An 18410-nucleotide genomic window follows, 5' to 3' on the forward strand; every position below is an offset into this window, starting at 1 on the left:
TCTCTTTCTTCTCTCTCTTGCTTCTCTCTTTCAGTCCGTTCTTTCCCGGCAGAGGAGGAAAGCGTCGTTTCCCGCCTTCCGTCTTTGTTCGGGATTGGGAAAAAAATGGCTGAAATCTTCATTCGCTGCACAAAGAAAAGAAACCTTCTCCAGCCTTTAACCAGGACTCGTGAGGAACCGAGAGTCTGAAGACGGCAAATTCCAGGCTGTGAAAAGTTTTTGCAAAATAAGTCCCGGATGCCTGTTGGCGTGGACGTGGTACGAGTTAAAGTTACATTTACACCGGTAAATTCCGACGTGGATAATTGTGTAGTTGCCGTGTGTTAATAGACATGTAAGAGAATTTCTGGTCACCAGATGTGGAAAAGACAGGGAAATGTTTCCAATCCAACCGGATGAGCCCGACTTCTATTTGAAGTATTTTTGAATTTAACTTCTTCAAGAATCTAAATCAAGTTTGGATTTTTTCAACGTTTTTAACACGCTTGACGAGGACGTCTATGAACAGGGGTCGGGGTGGGGGGCAGGAAGTGGATTTTGATGAGCATTTCCTGGCGTGGAGAGATTGTTGAAAAAATAAATTCCAAAAGTTTTGTAAAAATTATGGTAAATATCTTCATAAATTCAGGTCCATCCAAGTGTAGCCATTAACAGAACTTACTAGTTTTTGTTAAAAATTCTAACTTGAAGCCTGACAAGGGTTTTTGGTGGACTGAGTTTCCTGCCTGGCGCGAACCAGTTATTCCAGCATGCAAATTTTCTATAATCTTAGTCTTAATTTGGAATTGAATTTGAGGCTGGTTGATGGGGACCTGAGTGCCCCCCTTCTGAGGTGTGCTGTATAACCTCTAACTTGCTCATCCGGACTAGAATGCCCCCTTCCTGTGCTGGTCTATATTACCTCTAACCGGCTGATGTGGACCTGAGTGCCCCCCTTCTGAGCTGGTCTATATATCAATGACTCCGTTCTTGGGTCTTTAGCAGGTTTCTGTGGTTCTCAGCCAGGTTCCTTCTCACCTACTCATTAACCTGACCTGAAGCCAGCACCTTCACGAGGGCGGGGTTTTCCGTATTGTCGACGGCGTGACGTCACCACCCGGGGCATTCCTCCATGACGTCAGGGGACGGCAGAGCAGGGAGCGAGCTGCGGAGATTACGCGGAGTTTCAGCGCTGCGCTCCTCGGAGCGCACCAGGTTTAGAGGCCGCCGTCAGCTGCCAGGAGTTCCGAGATTAGAGAGGCGGGCTCGGTAGCGGAAAACACCGGAGCCGGTTCGACATCCTCGGTTAAGAGCGAAGCAGCATCGGCGGAGAGGGAGCGAGCGAGCGAACGAGAGAGGTGGCCGCTGAATGCGCATCGCTCCCAGCCTCTCCTGTCGAAGAAACGCGGTAAGTGTGCGTCTCTCCGCGGTTGTTCAGAACAGGGCGGTTCACGGAGTTCATCGCAATTCAGCTCGTTTTTTTATTTTGTGTGTGTGTGTGTGTGTCTAATTAATCCACCAACACCTGAGCCAGGAAGGGGGGGGGGGCGACGGCGGCAGTCAGACCCAAACCACCCAAATTCTCATTCCAGTCATAAAAGCTGCAGGGAGGGAAGCTGCTGGGTCAGAGAGCCGCTGCTGCTCCTGCGTGTCTGGAAATGATCACAAACCGTACAAACAAACCGTCCTGCAGTCATTGTCCAAGTCCTCCGGGCTGACTTGAAACACCACCCCGGCTTTCCCTTTAAAACATTCCAAGCTGCCCTGCCCCTCCCCGGCTCTGCTCTGGGTGAGGACGTGCTGTATCACCCCGAGAAGACACACACAAACACAGCTTCCTGGAGCCCGGGAGCACCAGTATGCTGTTTGAGGACTGATGTGATGGGGGGGGCCTGCAGCTCAGGGTGGGGTGGTGGTGGTGGTGTGTGTGTGTGTGTGGGAGGGGGGAGGGGGGGCAGGTGTGTATCACAGATGAAATATTCACATTAAAAACAAGTCAGCTTGTATTTCTAAAAATGGAGACGTTCTTGACTGTGAGATGATGGCATGGCACCCACTGCCTGTGGGAGTAGTTTTTACATCCTGATAGGAAATCAGCAGAAGGTGAGTTCAACACGGCTCCTCAGGTCAATTCAGACTGAAGCGAACAGCCAGGGTAAATAACTGAGCTTGGGTCGCTGTGAGGTGGGTGGACGTAAGGAGACGCGCGGTGAGGTGCGGCATGTCCTGACTGACCCCGGCTCTCTACTCTGTGACGAACTAACTTGAGGGCATCTGGAGATGCGGTGAACCCCACCCAACTCGTGCTGCCCCCTCTGACCTCCCAGTCTGCTCCCATGGCATGAACCCTCGCGCTGGAGCTCATCAGCGGTCAGAATGGTTGTGTCTAACCATCAGACCAGATCCGTATCAAACCAAGCTCAGCGTTGGCAAAGTTCTAATCCAAGAAGAAGAATCAAGAGTCTTTAATGCCATGACGACGTAACGAAATCTTGCAGAGACCTCCTGGATTAAAAGGCGCACATTTAAATGAAACACCTGTGAAAAATACAAAGATAAAGGCTTATGTGTATGTAGAAGTATGTACAGGTCATGACTGTGGGATGTTGTGTTTTACTGCAGTGGGTTGATGGTCTGTTTGATTGTCAGCAGCGGCGTATGTGTGTGTGTGTGTGTGTGTGTTAGCGTGTTAATCTCATATACATTAACCAAAAAAAAACCCTCCTTGGAGGTATCTGCATGGTATCTGCATGAAACTGAAAATAATCCCGATGTTTTTATTCAAACTAACCAATAATCCTCTCTCAGTGAACACAGCTATCGTTTGACCGGATTCAATCTGGTACTGGTGCTGAGGCGACTGGTACCGGTGAGAATCCAGGTCCATGCCTTGATCTCAGGACCCTGCAGCTCCTTATTAAGCTCCGCTGTCTTTGGTTAAACTGGTCAGTATCAGCAGGCACTGGCCAGTTTTGTTAAAAAAAAATACATCTATACTGGTACCAGTCCGGTGGTCGAGTCTCCTCCTCCATCATCGTCAGCGATGAGCAACCAACAGTAAATCTGTGATTCACGAGCTTTCATATGAGCTCAGCCATTTTATGAGCTTACTGATGTCTGTAAATATCGCAGTAGTAGTAGTAGTAGTATTTCATGGTGGTCAGGATTGTTACTTTTTGGTTTTTTTTTTTTTTTTTTACCAAAAAGATTACAATTTCTATCATTTCTTAATTTTGCTTTAAAATATCCCGATCTGGATCAGCTCTCTGCTGACGTCATTCCCACCAGCCTGCGCTATCCAGGATGTGACCAGTTTTGATGTTTTCAGGGTCCGTGTGTGTGTGTGTGTGTGTGTGTGTGGGTGGGTGGGTGTGTGTGTTGTACGCCACTTGTTTTCTCACATGAGATATGTTTGACCATTACCTCACCCACAGGAGGTTTGTGTTCCTGCATCGTGACGTGTCTCCAGTTGCACACGATTACGCGCTCGGTTGTCAGACGTGCTGTGGTGTCCGCCCGTGTATTGTGCTGCTGTTTCCTCTCCGCCAAAAAAAAAAGAAAAAGGAAAAAAAAAAATGAAACCTTCCAGTTTACTACTGTTGGCGGCTGCCTCACCTTATCGGTCAGGCCTCAGCTGGTGCATGACTGAGTGGGAGAGAGTGTGTGTGTGTGTGTGTGTGTGTGTGTGTTAAGAGGAGGTGTAAAGGGGCTCAGAGGTTTGCTCTTTGCGATGGTAGAGCCTGCAGGCCTGACATTAAACATTCAACAACTCAGCAGTATGGCTCTTGAACTCTCCTAATTATAGAAGCTCCCAGCCTGATTCTCACTACCTCCACCTTCCAGGGCATCACTCAGGACTCTCTCTCTCTCTCTCTATCGCCCGCTCTGTGTGGGAAAGTGAGAGCAGAGAAGGAGGTGTTTGCTTGTCAGTAAAGAGAGAAAGTGCTCTAATTCTCCACTTGTGTACACATCAGCCTCCCACTGTGTTTTCCTCAGGGCTGTGCAGAAAAATCTACACAGCAGTACATCACTTTAAAAAAAAAAAGTGCTACATTGATAGTACAATCCCTAATATCTACATCGTATCAAAAATGTATCAAGATGAAATACTACCCTGACCCCTGTATGTTCAGCCCTGTTTCATCGTGGAACTTCTGAGTTATTTGCCCTTTATTACGTTGCAGTTCTCCATGTATCGGTCGGGGCCTAGTTCCAATATTTTGGAATGAAAAATTCTCAATTAAATCATTCTGACTTAATTTCGTCAACATAATGCTACATATGTATAATTAAAGTGCCCAGGCACTGCACAGCAAGTTGTATTTTCTCTGAAATCTTCAGTGAATGATGTCGAGTCTATCATTATTATATCGTAGCACAATATATTGTGATACATATCGTATTGTGATGATACCACGTTGTGATATTATATTGTGAAATATATCATTTTGTGAAATATATCGTATCATGATACATATCATATTTTGATACATATTGTATCGTGAAATATATATCATATTGTGATAATATCCTATTGTGATACATATCCTATTGTGATGATATCGTGTTGTGATATTGTATTGTGAAATATATCGTATTGTTATATCCTATCGTGATACATATAGTATTGCGATACATATAGTATTGTGAAATATATCGTATTGTGATAATATCGTAGCGTGATACATATTTTGACAATATTGTATCGTGATATATATATATATCGTATCGTGTACATATCGTATCGTGTACATATCGTATCTTGATAATTCCGTAATATGATTTTTATCATATTGTGATGCATATCGTATAGGGAGGTCCATGCTAGTGCACTGGTTTTTCCCATCATGTGTTGGTCCGTAAGTCTTCTCATTGGCTGTTTTAAAAATTGTTTGATTAAAGAATTGTTAAATATCCACCTTCATCTTTTTTGGGGGCTTTTTTTTGTGACGTGAGAAGCTTCTTGAAGTTCAAGCTTTAGTCAATCATTAAATGCTTCCACCAAACAAGTCTTGACTTCCATGTGAAATTCGTATGTTGACGTTTCCCTGGGTGGTTGAAAACCACACACACACATTCATCCCCTACTGTTTTTGTCTGGATTTATCCATTTAAGACTGTCAAAAATGATAAATCTTCATTCACACACATGTAGCATCGTGCGTAACTAAATAACAGCATTAATTAAGTCTCTCTTTTTTTTGCCTTTTCTGACTTAAAAAAATACTCAAGCTGAAAGGTGGAATAAGCAATAATGACTAAATCTTAACTCAACAGGGTCACGCACCAGTAAATAAACAGTTTTAATAGAAATCAGCATGGAAGCAGCGACTGTGGTTGGGTGGTTACTACATTAGAGCTTCTACTTCGGTCTCAGCTCAGCACAGACTGAAAGACGTGTGCCGTTGCGCGTCGAAACAGCCAGCAAATGAACGTGTTCACTCGAGTTAAGTGTTCCCATTAATGCAGATCAGAGCTGCTTCTCTGGGGCCATTTAACCGGGGGATGACTGCTCAGTAAACAGGCCGGAGACAGGGCGTTAGCGAACGTTAGCACGATTTTAAGGCCAGCAGTAAAGAGGGATAGAGAGATTAGAAGCAGTAGGCTAATTATGAGGTCCATTTACACTGAAGAAAGGGGGTGTAAACATCATCACAGATCTCACACACACACACACACACACACACACACACACACACACACACATTTATTAATATTCTTTTGTAGTTAATTGATTCAAGGAAGCATAATTCTCAGAGCGATCAAAATATTCCAGATGTTTGGATGATTTTCTTGTACACACACACACACACACACACACACACACACACACACAGAGGATTGGTTGTCAGCACTGTTTCCCACAATGAAGAGCGTCTTCCATCATGATATCGCTATCATCTCGCCCACTTGCAGGAGCCAAAATCTGCTCTCTTTGCTTGCAAAATAACAGCCAGCCTGCACATTTTCACGTGGGTGGTTCTTCTCCTCACAAAGCGTTTCTTGTAGATATTTGAAATATCGACAGTAAACAATATACATTGTGTGTGACAGTTGCTCTCCTCAGGCTGTTTGACTTCTGGCTCACTCTTAAGTGTTACTGAAAGTGATGCAGTAATACTTCTTTGGATGTATCTGGGACTTTCAGGGTATTTCTTCTGATTGAGAAGGTGTAGCTCGACGCTGATGGTCTTTGTGATTTACCTGCAGCCACAAAGATTCCCGTGTGAAACGCTCGCTCGAGTGCACAATGAACTGGCTATAAAAATTTGATTTTTAATTGTCGTGTTCTAAATCGCTTTAAAGATCTGGAAGGGTGTCTTTTTGTGAGAATTTTTTTTGCTCATTTGATTTTAATTCCTGCCAGTTTTTCGGCTCTTCGAAGGCTTTTGTTTGGATCCAGCTTTTGTCCAGCCTCTTTCGCACACAGCTCCCAGTAATTTACTGGCAATTCTTTCCAGGCGCCACTAGCAACATCGGGAATGTTCTTGCATGCAGCTGTATTCCAGAACATTTCCATCTTGTGTTTGTTTACTCGTAATTTGTCCTCTGTTTTAACAGTCCTGAGGGGAAAAAAAAAAGGTTTACGAGGGACATTTACAGAGCATCAAGAGCATCAGAGGCTGAACTGGACAGAAGTTGAGACAAATTAGACAAAAAGAAGCGGGCGCATGAGACTGAGGCACTACAGGATATGTCGGATAAAAAAATCATCCACAGGTGGGAAATTGTCGGTGCAGATTTTCCAGTTATTTTGGAACGATGGAACATTTCTGGGAAAGGCTGCCTGTGGGAATGGGGTTTATGTCACATGTGAGGGTGAATTAACTTGTGTGCTTGTGGCTGCTTTTACTTGTCATACTTGTTTCGTGCTGTCGTGTGGACTGCAGACGATAGCGTTCACTATTTACATTTGGAGCATTCTTCTTCTTTCCTGGGAATTCTTACAAATCCAGTTTCCAGGCTTTTCTGAGAAAAGGCTGAGAGATTTGCCTGCAAAGTTGCATACACGAGAAATGAGTTTGTGTTTGGTCAAACTAGATGAGTGGTCAGGGGCAGGAAAAACACACACACACACACACACACACACACACACTCATGATCCGTAGATGATTGAACTTGATGATGTTGATGATCTTATGACTTTGAAACTCGTCACGGTCGTTCTCAGGATGAATTCTAAGAACTGTGGAGATCTGTTTTGGTGGTTCTCAACTGGTGGGGCTGGACCCATAGGCGAGTCATTTTGTGTGGTTCACTTGGTGTGGATTTTTAGAATTTCCTATCCCGTGCTTTTATTTTGAAGGACACACATTTCTAGTGATGCTGTACATGTCCAGTCGTATTTCGCCATCACTGCTGGGCACATTGTTGCCCACAGCCGTGTCAACAAACACGGAATACGTTAAATATGGGTTTTCTCACTTGGAAGACCAACATTTAGCGGGAAGTATGAGGGGCGACAGTCATATGATGAAGAGTTGAGTAACTCTTCTTTTCTGAGTATCTGCTGATGCGTGCTGCTACAGTAAAATGTCACTTTCTGAAACCAGACGAGCCTAAATCAAGGTGATAGAATCCTTCCATCTCCACTCACCTCGGTCACATGACCGGATCAGAGCAGGTCCCCGGTGACGGATCGGGGCCGAACCTTTTTGAAGAACTGAATCAAAACCATCTCTAACTTGTGCCCGTGGGAAAGCAGCAGTGTGGGAAGAAACGTGCTGTGTCATTGTAACCACGTTTATCACTGGTTGGAGCTAATCAGTCGGCCTCTCTGTTCCCTGGCAGCAGCCTTGACTTGTGTGTGTTGACTAGTGTGTGTGTGTGTGTGTGTGTTTGTGTATGTGTTTGTGTGTGTGTGTGTGTTGACTCGTGTCTTGCTCCTCTCAAAGAAACCGGGGTCCTCCAGGACGTTTGACTTGACCTCACCTCTTCATGAACATTATGCCACTGATCATGTCGATGTGCAGTCTGCTCAGGTGATCTTTATGGTTCATTAAAAGCCCTGCCGTGTGTGTGTGTGTAAGGGGGGGGGGGGGGGGGCGTACAGGGGCTTTGCCTGGCAACTGAACTGTGCCTGCTTTAGTGCCATTGGGAAAGTGCAATAAAACAAAACTCTTATGGAGTTGCAGCTGCTCCTCTAAACCTGCGCGTGAACTGCAGGTTTGACGTGCCGACACGGAAAACTGAAGAAAAGTCCATTTGACGTTTATTAAGTGTATGTTAGTCAAAACGAACACGGGAGTTTTGCTTGTGTCTGTAGATCGCCTCTGTTTTAAAACTTTTCTTCTGAAAATCTTTTCCCGTATTTTATAAAGTGTGTGTGTGTGTGCGCGCAGCCCCCTGTTGGACTATGAAAGTACTGCAGATTCTGTTTGTGCTGATTTTTTTTTTTTTTTTGTTACTGTACAGTTTCCGTTTTATGAGTACATTTACTATTAATTCGTAACGATAAACTCACATCACATTGAATCATGAGGAAATAAATCACACTTGTGTATCGATCAGGGTTGCAATTCGTTTGTTTGGGATACAGAAGATTTTTCAGACGATATTAGCCTCAGTCGCTAATTTATTGTCGCCTTTTTCTAACTGGTGTCATGTCGCTGTCACAGTTTTCTTTTTTGATATCCACACGTGACTTATTCATTAATTTGCCACAGAAATGGCAGCGCTACACAGACACATGTTCTATTTCCCAGCAGGACCAAGTAGCAAGAGGCTACTTTATTACCCCAGGGCCCATTAGCTGCTCGTCCCAAATTAGCTCTACCCCAAACACACTCACACGCCTAATGTGTTATTAGCTTGTGGCTGAGAAGGTGAACACCTGTTCTGTCCAGAGACGGTCTGCCCCCTCCCCCCACCCATGGCACCACCCAGCCAACAAACCAATTAGCCGGTTTCCTCACAAACAGGCTAATGCGGTGAGCTGAGCTGTCTGCTGGATCTCTAGATCTTTGCGTGTCTATGCTGAAACCATCAATCTATCCATCCATCAATATTCTACCGATTATCCTATTAAGGGTCACCAGTCCATGGCAGGGCCAACACATAGAGACAGACAACCATTGGCTCTCCCAGCCACACCTACGGTCAATTTAGAGTCTGGATTAACCTGGTCCCTCTTGATGTCTCTGGACTGTGGAGGAAGCTGGAGTACCAGAGAGAACCCACGCAGGAACAGGGAGAACATGGAGACTCACCCAGAAAGACCCCGAGCTGGACAGTGCTGACCACCGCACCACTGTGCCGAAACCATCGCAAGAGAATTGGATTTTACGAGCTTTAACTGATGCTCTTGAATGCAGCTGCGTTTGGAAGACAAATCTTTTAAAATCACCCCCCCCCCATTGTTTTAAAGTAAAGTTTAAATTTACAAAATAAGATTCATTTTCTCATGAAACGATGTCACAACATGACGCACGCTAGTCAGTTTAAGGGCCATCCTGCCTCACTGGCCCCTGCCACTGATCACACAAGAACAGGAGGCTGAAACAAAATTGGAACAGAGCAAAAGTCGGAATATTTCGTGGCGTTGTCGGGCGAATATGTTGAGCAGCAGAACAATTATTCTGCATGTTTGCACTTCTTACTTCGCTTACCTCAGTGTGAAACTGTGAAGATGGGTGAGGATGTTCACAAGCGAACATCTTTACTGTAGTGTGTGTGTGTGTGTGTGTGTGTGTGTGTGTGTGTGTGTGTGTGTAAACCCTGTGCAGACGTGTCGAGGCTGGCAAGGATTCATCTTGTTGCATAATCGCTCTGAGCCTTCACAGCAGCACACCTGTAGCACACAGACGATCACTCTGACGCCTCTACCGCTTGCATCAAGTGTGTGTGTGAGAGAGAGAGAGAGAGAGAGAGAGAGAGAGAGAGAGAGACTCTTTCTTCATCACTGTCTTTCTAACGTGGAATGATCTGCCAGAGCCTACGCTTGCTCAGTCTGTTAGCACTTATCCGTCTTATTTATTCAACTTAAATGATTCTTCCTCTTTCATCATATTTCATGGTTGATTGTTGAAGCAGGTATTTATTCTGTCATTTAGTCATTTTTTTTCTTGAAGCGTGTCTTCTTTTACTCATGAGTAGAGATATAATTTTGGGGGTTTTTTTTTGCATCCAAAGACACAAGCAACATTTTCTATTGGTGTGTCCCAAATCCCATACTTCAAATCTGGAGTGTACGCAACTCAAAAGGAAAAAAGTATGGGTAGTATGTGAAAATCATGTGTGCAAAAGTACCCGGATGACGTCCTCTAATCGGTCAAGATTTTGAGTTTGCGACTGTAGACATTCGCCGCACTCTTTGCATCGATAAAAATGGCGGCGGACAGCTGTGTGAGAGTCGGTCGACGCTGACTTGTATGGAGTCGTCTTTACATTAAATAACGAGGACAAGTTTGAAATTTTGTGTGGACACGGGTTTGACAAAGTAAAATGACTTGTCACCAAAATGTTTGGCTAAAGAGATCCCGCAAATAAACTCTACATACCGTTGACCTTCAGCCAATAGAAGGAGGACATCGCGCTGTCGGCGCCGACTGTGGCGTAACGATGCACGATGACCGTTCATTTTGCTGTTTTACTGCTTCAAACATCAACAAACGAGTGCAGGCAAAAGGTGGCGGTAATTAGCTGATGCTGATGCGGTGCTAGCTGGTCACAAATCGGCGTAGAAGAAGAGGCCATCGCCTCATCATGTCTGGTGAGTGCGCCACGCGGCGGTGTGTGATTTGGGACAGCACTGCACCCCTGGAACTCGCGCACTGCGTGGCTGAGTACATCGAATGCTTGGTACACTCAAGTTGAACATTTTAAATACGCGATTTGGGACACAGCATGTGAGTCCTTCAGTCTGACTGAAAATAGCCAAACATTCACGTCCTGATTCCACAGAATTTATCTAAGATCCAGTCTGAACACCAGAGACCTCTCATGATAGACAGCAAGTAAGAAGAAGCAACCAGTGAGGAGGGACCTGGAGAGACCTGGAAGGATCTGGAGAGATCTGGAGGGACCTGGAGAGACCTGAAGTATCTGGAGGGACCTGGCAGGATCTGGAGAGACCTGGAGGGACCTGGAATGATCTGGGGAGACCTAGAGGGACCTGGAGAGATCTGGAGGGACCTGGAAGGATCTGGAGAGACCTGGAAGGATCTGGAGGGACCTGAAGGATCTGGAGAGATCTGGAAGGATCTGGGGAGACCTGGACAGATCTGGAGGGACCTGGGGAGACCTGGACAGATCTTGAGGGACCTGGAAGGATCTAGAGAGATCTGGAGGGACCTGGAAGGATCTGGAGGGACCTGGAAGCGTCTGGAGGGACCTGGAAGCATCTGGAGAGACCTGGAGGGACCTGGAAGCATCTGGAGGGACCTGGAAGGATCTGGAGAGACCTGTGGACCCTGAAGTGACGGACGAGTCTTACTGTAGTTTACCACAGAACAGCCAGTCTGCAGTCCTGAACTCTTGTCTGATAATTCATTTGAAACCAAGCTTCATCGGCGCTGTTTTGATAGTTTCACCCTTGGTTTCAGATTTTCAGTGTATAAACAGACAGGCAGGCAAAAGACGGCTTGGCCCTTGTGATGATTGCCTGTAACTGGTCCGTCCAGATGTTTCCTCCGTCCTTGAGGTTATATTTAGACTCAGAGTTTCCTTGAAAAGCTACATTATGCAACTCCTACCACGAGCCTCGAGATCATGTTGGTGGTGCACTGACTTGTGATTGTGAGAGCGGCGGCTCCGTCATTCCTCGGAGTTTACACGGAGTGTCGACTCTCCATAAAACATCATCCCGGCGTAGAAGTGACAGGTACGGAAGTGGCTTGTGTACGAATTCCTGCAAATCTGTACTGAGAATCAGCTGCTAGTTCTTAGAGCTAATGATGAGTTAATTGGGTCGATATTTTGATATATTTGATATTTTCAGCCGGCGCCTGCACGAGGCAGATTAAATAAACTGTTTTTTAAATGTAATTTTGAATGTTTGTTCTCTTTAAGAAAGAAGGTCAAGTTTTCTACATGCAATTTCTTACGTGTGTATTTTTATGAGTGTTACGGACGGCGCCCTGTGACGTCCCTGCGCAGTCCTCCTTCTCCCTCACCTGCTTCTGCCGGCCCCCTGAGCCAGCCCTGCGCCCTGATTGGCCTCCTCCGCGGCCAAGCCCGTCAGCCAGTGGCATCCGGGAGGACTTAAATAGAGAGCGGGGCCAGACGCCGGGGGCGACTCTGCACGGCGGTGGACGTCGTCCCTAGCGTGGCTCCAATAGACAATTGAGTTCATCTCAGAAAGTAACTTCACGTGATCTGTGTGATCCTTTGGTAAAGTTACGTGGTCGTTGTTTTCCTTTCGTTTGCCCTGTGTGGTGTGGTCGCTCCCGTGGAGTTGTTTTCCTTTCTTGTGGTTTCCCGTTTTCGTTGTGGCCCTGCATGCCCGCGTTCCCTGTACCCTGTGGCATTTGGGAATAAAAACTGCCCGCTAAGTGCACCAGGATCTCCTCGTGTTACGTCTCCTTACCCCCAGCCGAGCCGAAACAATGAGTTAAACACGAAAATGGCAAAGTCAAAAAGCTGAGCTCAAAGGTTCTTAGAGACTTCATATTGAAGTCTATATTTCAACCATTTATTCTACATTTGGAGTCTCTTGACTAAACGATGATCCGGTGGAACGTTTGGCCTCATGACTCAGAGACAGGTCAGAGGTCACCTACATCAGGATGAACCCCGGTCCTGGAGCATGAAAGGCTTCAGCGTATTCCACGAGCAGTTTTTGCTTTTCATTGTTTTAAAGAGTGGAAGTGTTGAGCAGATGGATCGCCTGAGCGACACGGTCAACCGGAAGAATCTCAACCTTCAAAGCAGCGTGTCTCTGCCTCGGAGAGCTCCGAGTGCTGTTGTTGTTTTCCATCCGAGCAGCTTGTTAATTGCAGTTAATTGCATCCACCTGCACAGTTGGACCAGATGAAAATCAGCAGGAGGCTTGAATGTGAGAACTGGTGTTATGACTCCAGATTATCTCTGCATCATGGGAATCCGCCTCAGTGACGGCGTGCGGCGGTGGCTTTGCCTGGCTGGAGGAAGCTGCTATCAAGCATTGAGCGACAGTTTATTCTTGGTCTGTGTTGTTATGACTGTCGTCAGAAATGACACACACACACAGGCTCATGAGCGCGTTTGTGAGCGGCAGGTTGAATCCAGCTTCCGTCAGGATGAAGGTTTGAGGTAGAAAACAAGGTAGAAGGAAAGATTCAAACAGAGAAGAAGAGAAAGAATCTGAGCCACTGATACAAGAGAAAGGATAGAAGGAATAAAAATCTTTTGTCAATGCAATATAAGCATCAAGTGGGTTTTGTGTGTGTGTGTGTGTGTGTGTGTGTGTGTGTGTGTGTGTGTGTGCACGCTTGCCGAATCGAGCAGCAGTGGAGTAGGAGGACAAGTGTGGAACAAAGTGTGTGTGTGAGCGTGTTGATAACAAATCAAGTCCAGATTGTCAAGTTCTCAGGCTGTTCAGGCCCATCTGCCAAATGACAGCATAAGCACAGTGTACACACACACACACACACACACACACACACACACACACACACGGAGAAGCTCTCATAAGATGTATTTATATTAAAGTGTCAGCATCATTGTGCAGTGCACATTTCACAGCATGTGAGCACCTTCAGAGATGTAGAACCGGCAGGGAAAGAACCAATCACATGTGTCGAAGCATCTGAAGGCCGTCAGGTGACACGCAGCGACACATACGTGGAACACGTGTGATATTTATTCCTCAAATTCCAGTTTTGAGTCCTCTGTGCTTTTCTTCCCCGTGGGAACGTGTAAAAGGCCTTTAAACAAATACGGATATGAAATGGAAGTCCGTGCTGACTGCTTGACTAAGTGGTCCACGTCAGCGCTGCAGTTCGTTCTGATACATTTGATTACATGAAAGCAGCAACTGCAAATGGCTTTGCAATCATAAAACAATAAAAATCAATGAGAACACTGAAGGGAAACATCAGCTAGATGCTATCCACTGATATTAACTGGCTCGAATAGGACTCATTCGTTATTAATGCTGCAGTTAGAAAGCCTTCGGGGGGCACAAACCTCCGCCAAGGTGGACCTTCAGAGCCTGACGCTTCCGAGCTCTGTCCTTTACACTCTTATCACTGTAAATTTGAAAAGAAAAAAAGCAGTCGCTGCCTGCGTACGGTGAGTTGTTTGTGTTCACGTTCCTGAAAATTTAGTCGGTAGTAGTATCTACCAGTCCAAATTTGTTTTGCTGTTGGAATCAAAATTCCGATCTCAGCACAAAAAGCTTTGAGCCTCATATCTGGCCGCCGTGTGTGTGTGTGTGTGTGTGTGTGTGTGTGTGTGTGTGTGTGTCTGTTTGTCCGTGGCCCTCTAGAGTAGAGGGCCATTACACACTCAGCTGGTGCGAGGGTATATTTAGGAGCTGTGGGCTTTTTTATACACACATGCAATTGCAGACCCTGTTTGACCTCGAGAAGATGTGACTGGGTGCCATGGTGACCAATATGTTTGTTTTGTCCCAGTGTGTGTGTGTGTGTGTGTGTGTGTGTTTGTGAGTGAACATTTTTGTGTGAGAATGTAAGAATATATATAGAGAGAGAGATATTTGTCTGGTAGATGATAAACATACTTGGAAATCTCCTCTTTGTTGCGGCTCATGGCGGTGATGTAAGGATCTCATGTATGCCGGAGCATCCTGAGCGTAGCAGGCAGCTAGCACCACGCCTACTTCCTGTTGGAGCGTCACAACTGTCTCCTCCATCTTGTTGAGGGTGAATAATCAGACTGAGATTAAAAGTCTGCGAGGACACGAGCTGCATCCATGAATATAAACATTTAAATCCTCTCGGGACTCAAATGGATTTCAATTAGCATGCATCTTATGTTAGCATGCTAACGTCGGGCTGAAAGGCGCGACATGCAGGTTTGGCGTTTGCAGAGGTATCAGGTCATTGTCAGGTAATCACAATCCTAGTCAGATGAGGAAATCTGAGGAGGAGAAACACAAAATGAGGGAGGGTGAACTTCAATAGGAGACCAGAACTTTAACAGAGCAGGTCAGTTTTGTTCCGACGTGGTTCTCCATGTTCTTCACCTAAAAGGGGATTTTTTTTTGCCTTTGAAGTACTTTCAAATAGTTGTCTTGAGCTCACAAAGATGTCCTCCCCTCCTGTGCTACTTCTTTATGACTCCAGACTGCAGAAAGAGCCAGCCACGTACATTTAGCATGGATCTAAGGGCGACCGATGGCTAACAAAAGCAATTCCATGGATGGATTAAACCAGATTACAGTAATTAATTAATTACATTAATTAATGTTTCTGTCTACCATGTTGTTTTGGACACAACTGCTGTCAAGTTAGAGATCTTTAAAGCCTCCTGTGGTTATAAAAGTGGTAAAAAAAAATAAAATAAAAGATATTATTGTGCAGTTGTCATTCTTTAAAAAAAACAAAAAACAGCAGCACTCAGTGGATGTCTCTGGTACTTCCTGTTGCTGATTGGTCAATCAAGTCCTACTCCCAAACAATCCCTTTATTCATCTGACAGTTACTGGGTCAGCAGTCGCCTTGGTGTGTGTGTGTGTGTGTGTGTGTGTGTGTCTCACTGGTCATAATCAGATATGTGAGGTCAGTCAGTCATTTCCCGGCCAGAAAACGTCTGTGCATCTTCGTGATCCCGTTTGCGTCGATGTTATTATCTATAACTTCATCTGGCATTCAGCTTCTGTCTCTTATCTCTTTGTTTCTCAGCGACTTTTCAGAAGCTTGCTTATCTCAGCGAGGGCCACGCATTGCAACACCTCGTCGAGGCGTTTCGATGGCGTCTAAGACAGCAGAAACACATGAAGAAGAAAAACACAACACGTGACTGAATAACATGTTGGAGCAGCTGAGTGTCACGTCCACTCCTGTAATTGTAGTGGTTGACACTGGATGTAATGATTGTGTGTGTGTGTGTGTGTGCGTGTGTGTAAAAGCAATTAGCTCAGAAAGATCATTAGTTCAGGGTCAAATGAATCACTGCTGTTTTTTTTTTTAAGTTTTTGTATCATGTTTTTGTATTTCTTATTGGGAATATTTAATGGTTGTTTGTGAATGCTGGGAGTGTGTATTTACGTGTGTGTGTGTGTGTGTGTGTGTGTGTGAGTGATTTATTTACCTGTAGGTGAGTGTGTGTGAGGTAATTATCCATCATCACCTGTGGGTGTGTGTGTGTGGCTGATGATTTTCAGCCTGTGTGTTCATTTATAGGTCACACAGTGTTGTTTATGTTTTAGTTTATTTTTCATTGTCTCACACACAGAGATTACATGCTTGTGTGTGTGTGTGTCCATTCTTTTGTGTTATTCGTTGATGTTCAGCTTGTGCTCGTCATGGGTGTGATCGTGTTTCTTTTGTGATACTCTGCGTGTTTTATTGTGTGTATATTTCTATATACACTGGGGGAAAAAACAACCCCGTAATCTGGGCATACGTGTGTGTTTGTATGTGCATGCGTGTGTGTGTGTGTGTGTGTGTGTGTGTGTGCGCGCGCGCATAAGTGCCAGAGTCACAGAGTGGGTCGCTGTTTGCCTCGCTCATAGTGAGTGTCACCATGGTAACGGCACTAGCAGCGCAGTGTGAGGTAGAGGAAGAGCTTGCGGTGCTCAGCGTGATGGAGAGATAGAGAGACTGGTTTCACATGAATATGTGACTGGTCCAACTGGTGGATGATGTCGTCCTGAATTGCTGCTTTCCCAAATGCATCTTCATCTGACTTGTAATATTTAACCTCTAAATGTTTTAACAGCGTAATGTTTCCCTTTTAGGTGTGTGTGTGTGTGTGTGTGTGTGTGTGTGTGTGAGCGTGTGTGTGTGTGTGTGAGCGTGTGTGTAAAAGCAATTAGCCCAGAAAGATCATCAGTTCAGGGTCAAATGAATCACTGATCAGGAGGAGAGTGAAGCAGCGAGAGGGCGAGAGAGGGAGAGAGAGAGGACGGGAGGTGTGTGTCATACTGAGCATGCTCTTTGTGCTGACTTCCTGCTCTCTTCTTCCTGACAGAAAAGACAGATTCAGCGAGACCGGCACTCAACAAGAGCGAGAGGAAGGCAAGCAAAGAAGAGCCTCAGAGGGGAATTCAGTCCAAACGGAGGAATTATTCCAACATTCAGACTGAGGCTTGTGGATTTTTTTCCTCCTCCTGTATTTGTTTTTGTTTTTTTTTTTTTACCTTCTCTACTTTGAGCAAGGAGTCATTCATTGAAAATAGACCCTCATCTTTGTGTTTGACAGAGAATCCCACTAAAGTTTGACCTCGACATCTGCCTGGGACATGAGAGACGTGCTATGTTTTGTTCTTGTGGAACCGTTTGACTGCCAAGTTTGAGAGAAGGAGAGATTCTTCAACGGTTCCTTTCATTTTCTGTTTTTTTGCCTCTTGCTGTTATCAGCCTGTCTTTGCTGATAACGTTCGGCTTCTCATAAAAGGAGGGAAAAGAGTAAGACAAGTTAGTTTTTCCTGGAGTCTTCATAGATCTGCATTCCACTTCAGCTTTCACCACAAGACAGATCCTCCCTTGTGTGTGTGTGTGCGTGTGTGTGTGTGTGTGTGTAGTTGAGTGTCTCTGAGATACATTAACGTGGATCAGGGGACAATAACCCACCTTGTTAGTCTCTTCTGGGAAAATGGGATCAGAAAAGGACTCTGAGTCGCCTCACTCCTCTGTGAGCGGCGTCCCCAACCCAAAGTGCCGTGCAGCGGGCAAACGCCAGGGCCGCATCTCCTTCCACAGCCTCTTCCACAGTAAACGGGGCTCCCGAAGCACCAGGGGGCCAAAAGGAGGGGCCGCCACACCTTTAACTCACCACCATCAAACACAACAACAGCTTCTCCCGCCTGCCATCAGCTCAGCACCCGCCCCGTCCTCTGCTACACCCACCACTGCCGCCACCACGACTGCCACAGCCCCGCAGGAAGCAGCCTACAGCACCCCCACGAAGCCGCTCTCCTCCAGCCAGCCGTCCCTGGGTGGACCCCCTTTATCTGGGGAGGCCAACCTCCTTGAGTGTCCCCTGTGCCTGGTGCGCCAGCCCGCCGACCAGCTCCCGGAGCTGCTCGGGTGCAGCCACCGTTCCTGCCTCTGCTGCCTGCGCCAGTACCTCCGCATTGAAATCACGGAGAGCCGAGTCCAGCTCAGCTGCCCCGAGTGTGCCGAGCGACTGGCCCCGAGGCAGGTGGCAGACATCCTGGATGACGCGGCCCTGCTGGACAAGTATGAGGAGTTCCTGCTGCGGCGGTGCCTTGCCTCCGATCCAGACTGCAGATGGTGCCCGGCGCCGGACTGCGGGTAAGAGAATGTTCAGTCGTCTTTGTTTGGGTTCTTTTCTATGTTATTGACTGTGTTTGTCACCTGCGT

General features: G+C 46.0%; 1 protein-coding gene across 2 annotated transcripts in view; it reads left to right on the plus strand.

Moving 5' to 3' along the window:
• rnf19b (ring finger protein 19B) overlaps nucleotides 1–18410 on the plus strand; it is a 37906-nt gene that overhangs the window by 225 nt on the left and 19271 nt on the right. The window contains exons 2-3 of one of the 2 annotated variants that reach the window (XM_086192407.1): nucleotides 35–1387; nucleotides 17056–18341. In XM_086192407.1, the coding sequence (XP_086048533.1) occupies nucleotides 17680–18341 (662 nt within the window). In that variant the 5' untranslated portion in view covers nucleotides 35–1387; nucleotides 17056–17679. Of the gene's footprint in view, nucleotides 1–34; nucleotides 1388–11419; nucleotides 11801–17055; nucleotides 18342–18410 lie in introns of those variants that run through there. The other variant, XM_086192408.1, reaches the window with a different exon arrangement.

This window comes from Aulostomus chinensis, chromosome 22 (assembly GCF_037954235.1).
Source record: "Aulostomus chinensis isolate RoL2024-O1b breed Wild chromosome 22, RoL_Achi_v1.0, whole genome shotgun sequence".
Classification (NCBI taxonomy): Eukaryota; Metazoa; Chordata; class Actinopteri; order Syngnathiformes; family Aulostomidae; genus Aulostomus; species Aulostomus chinensis.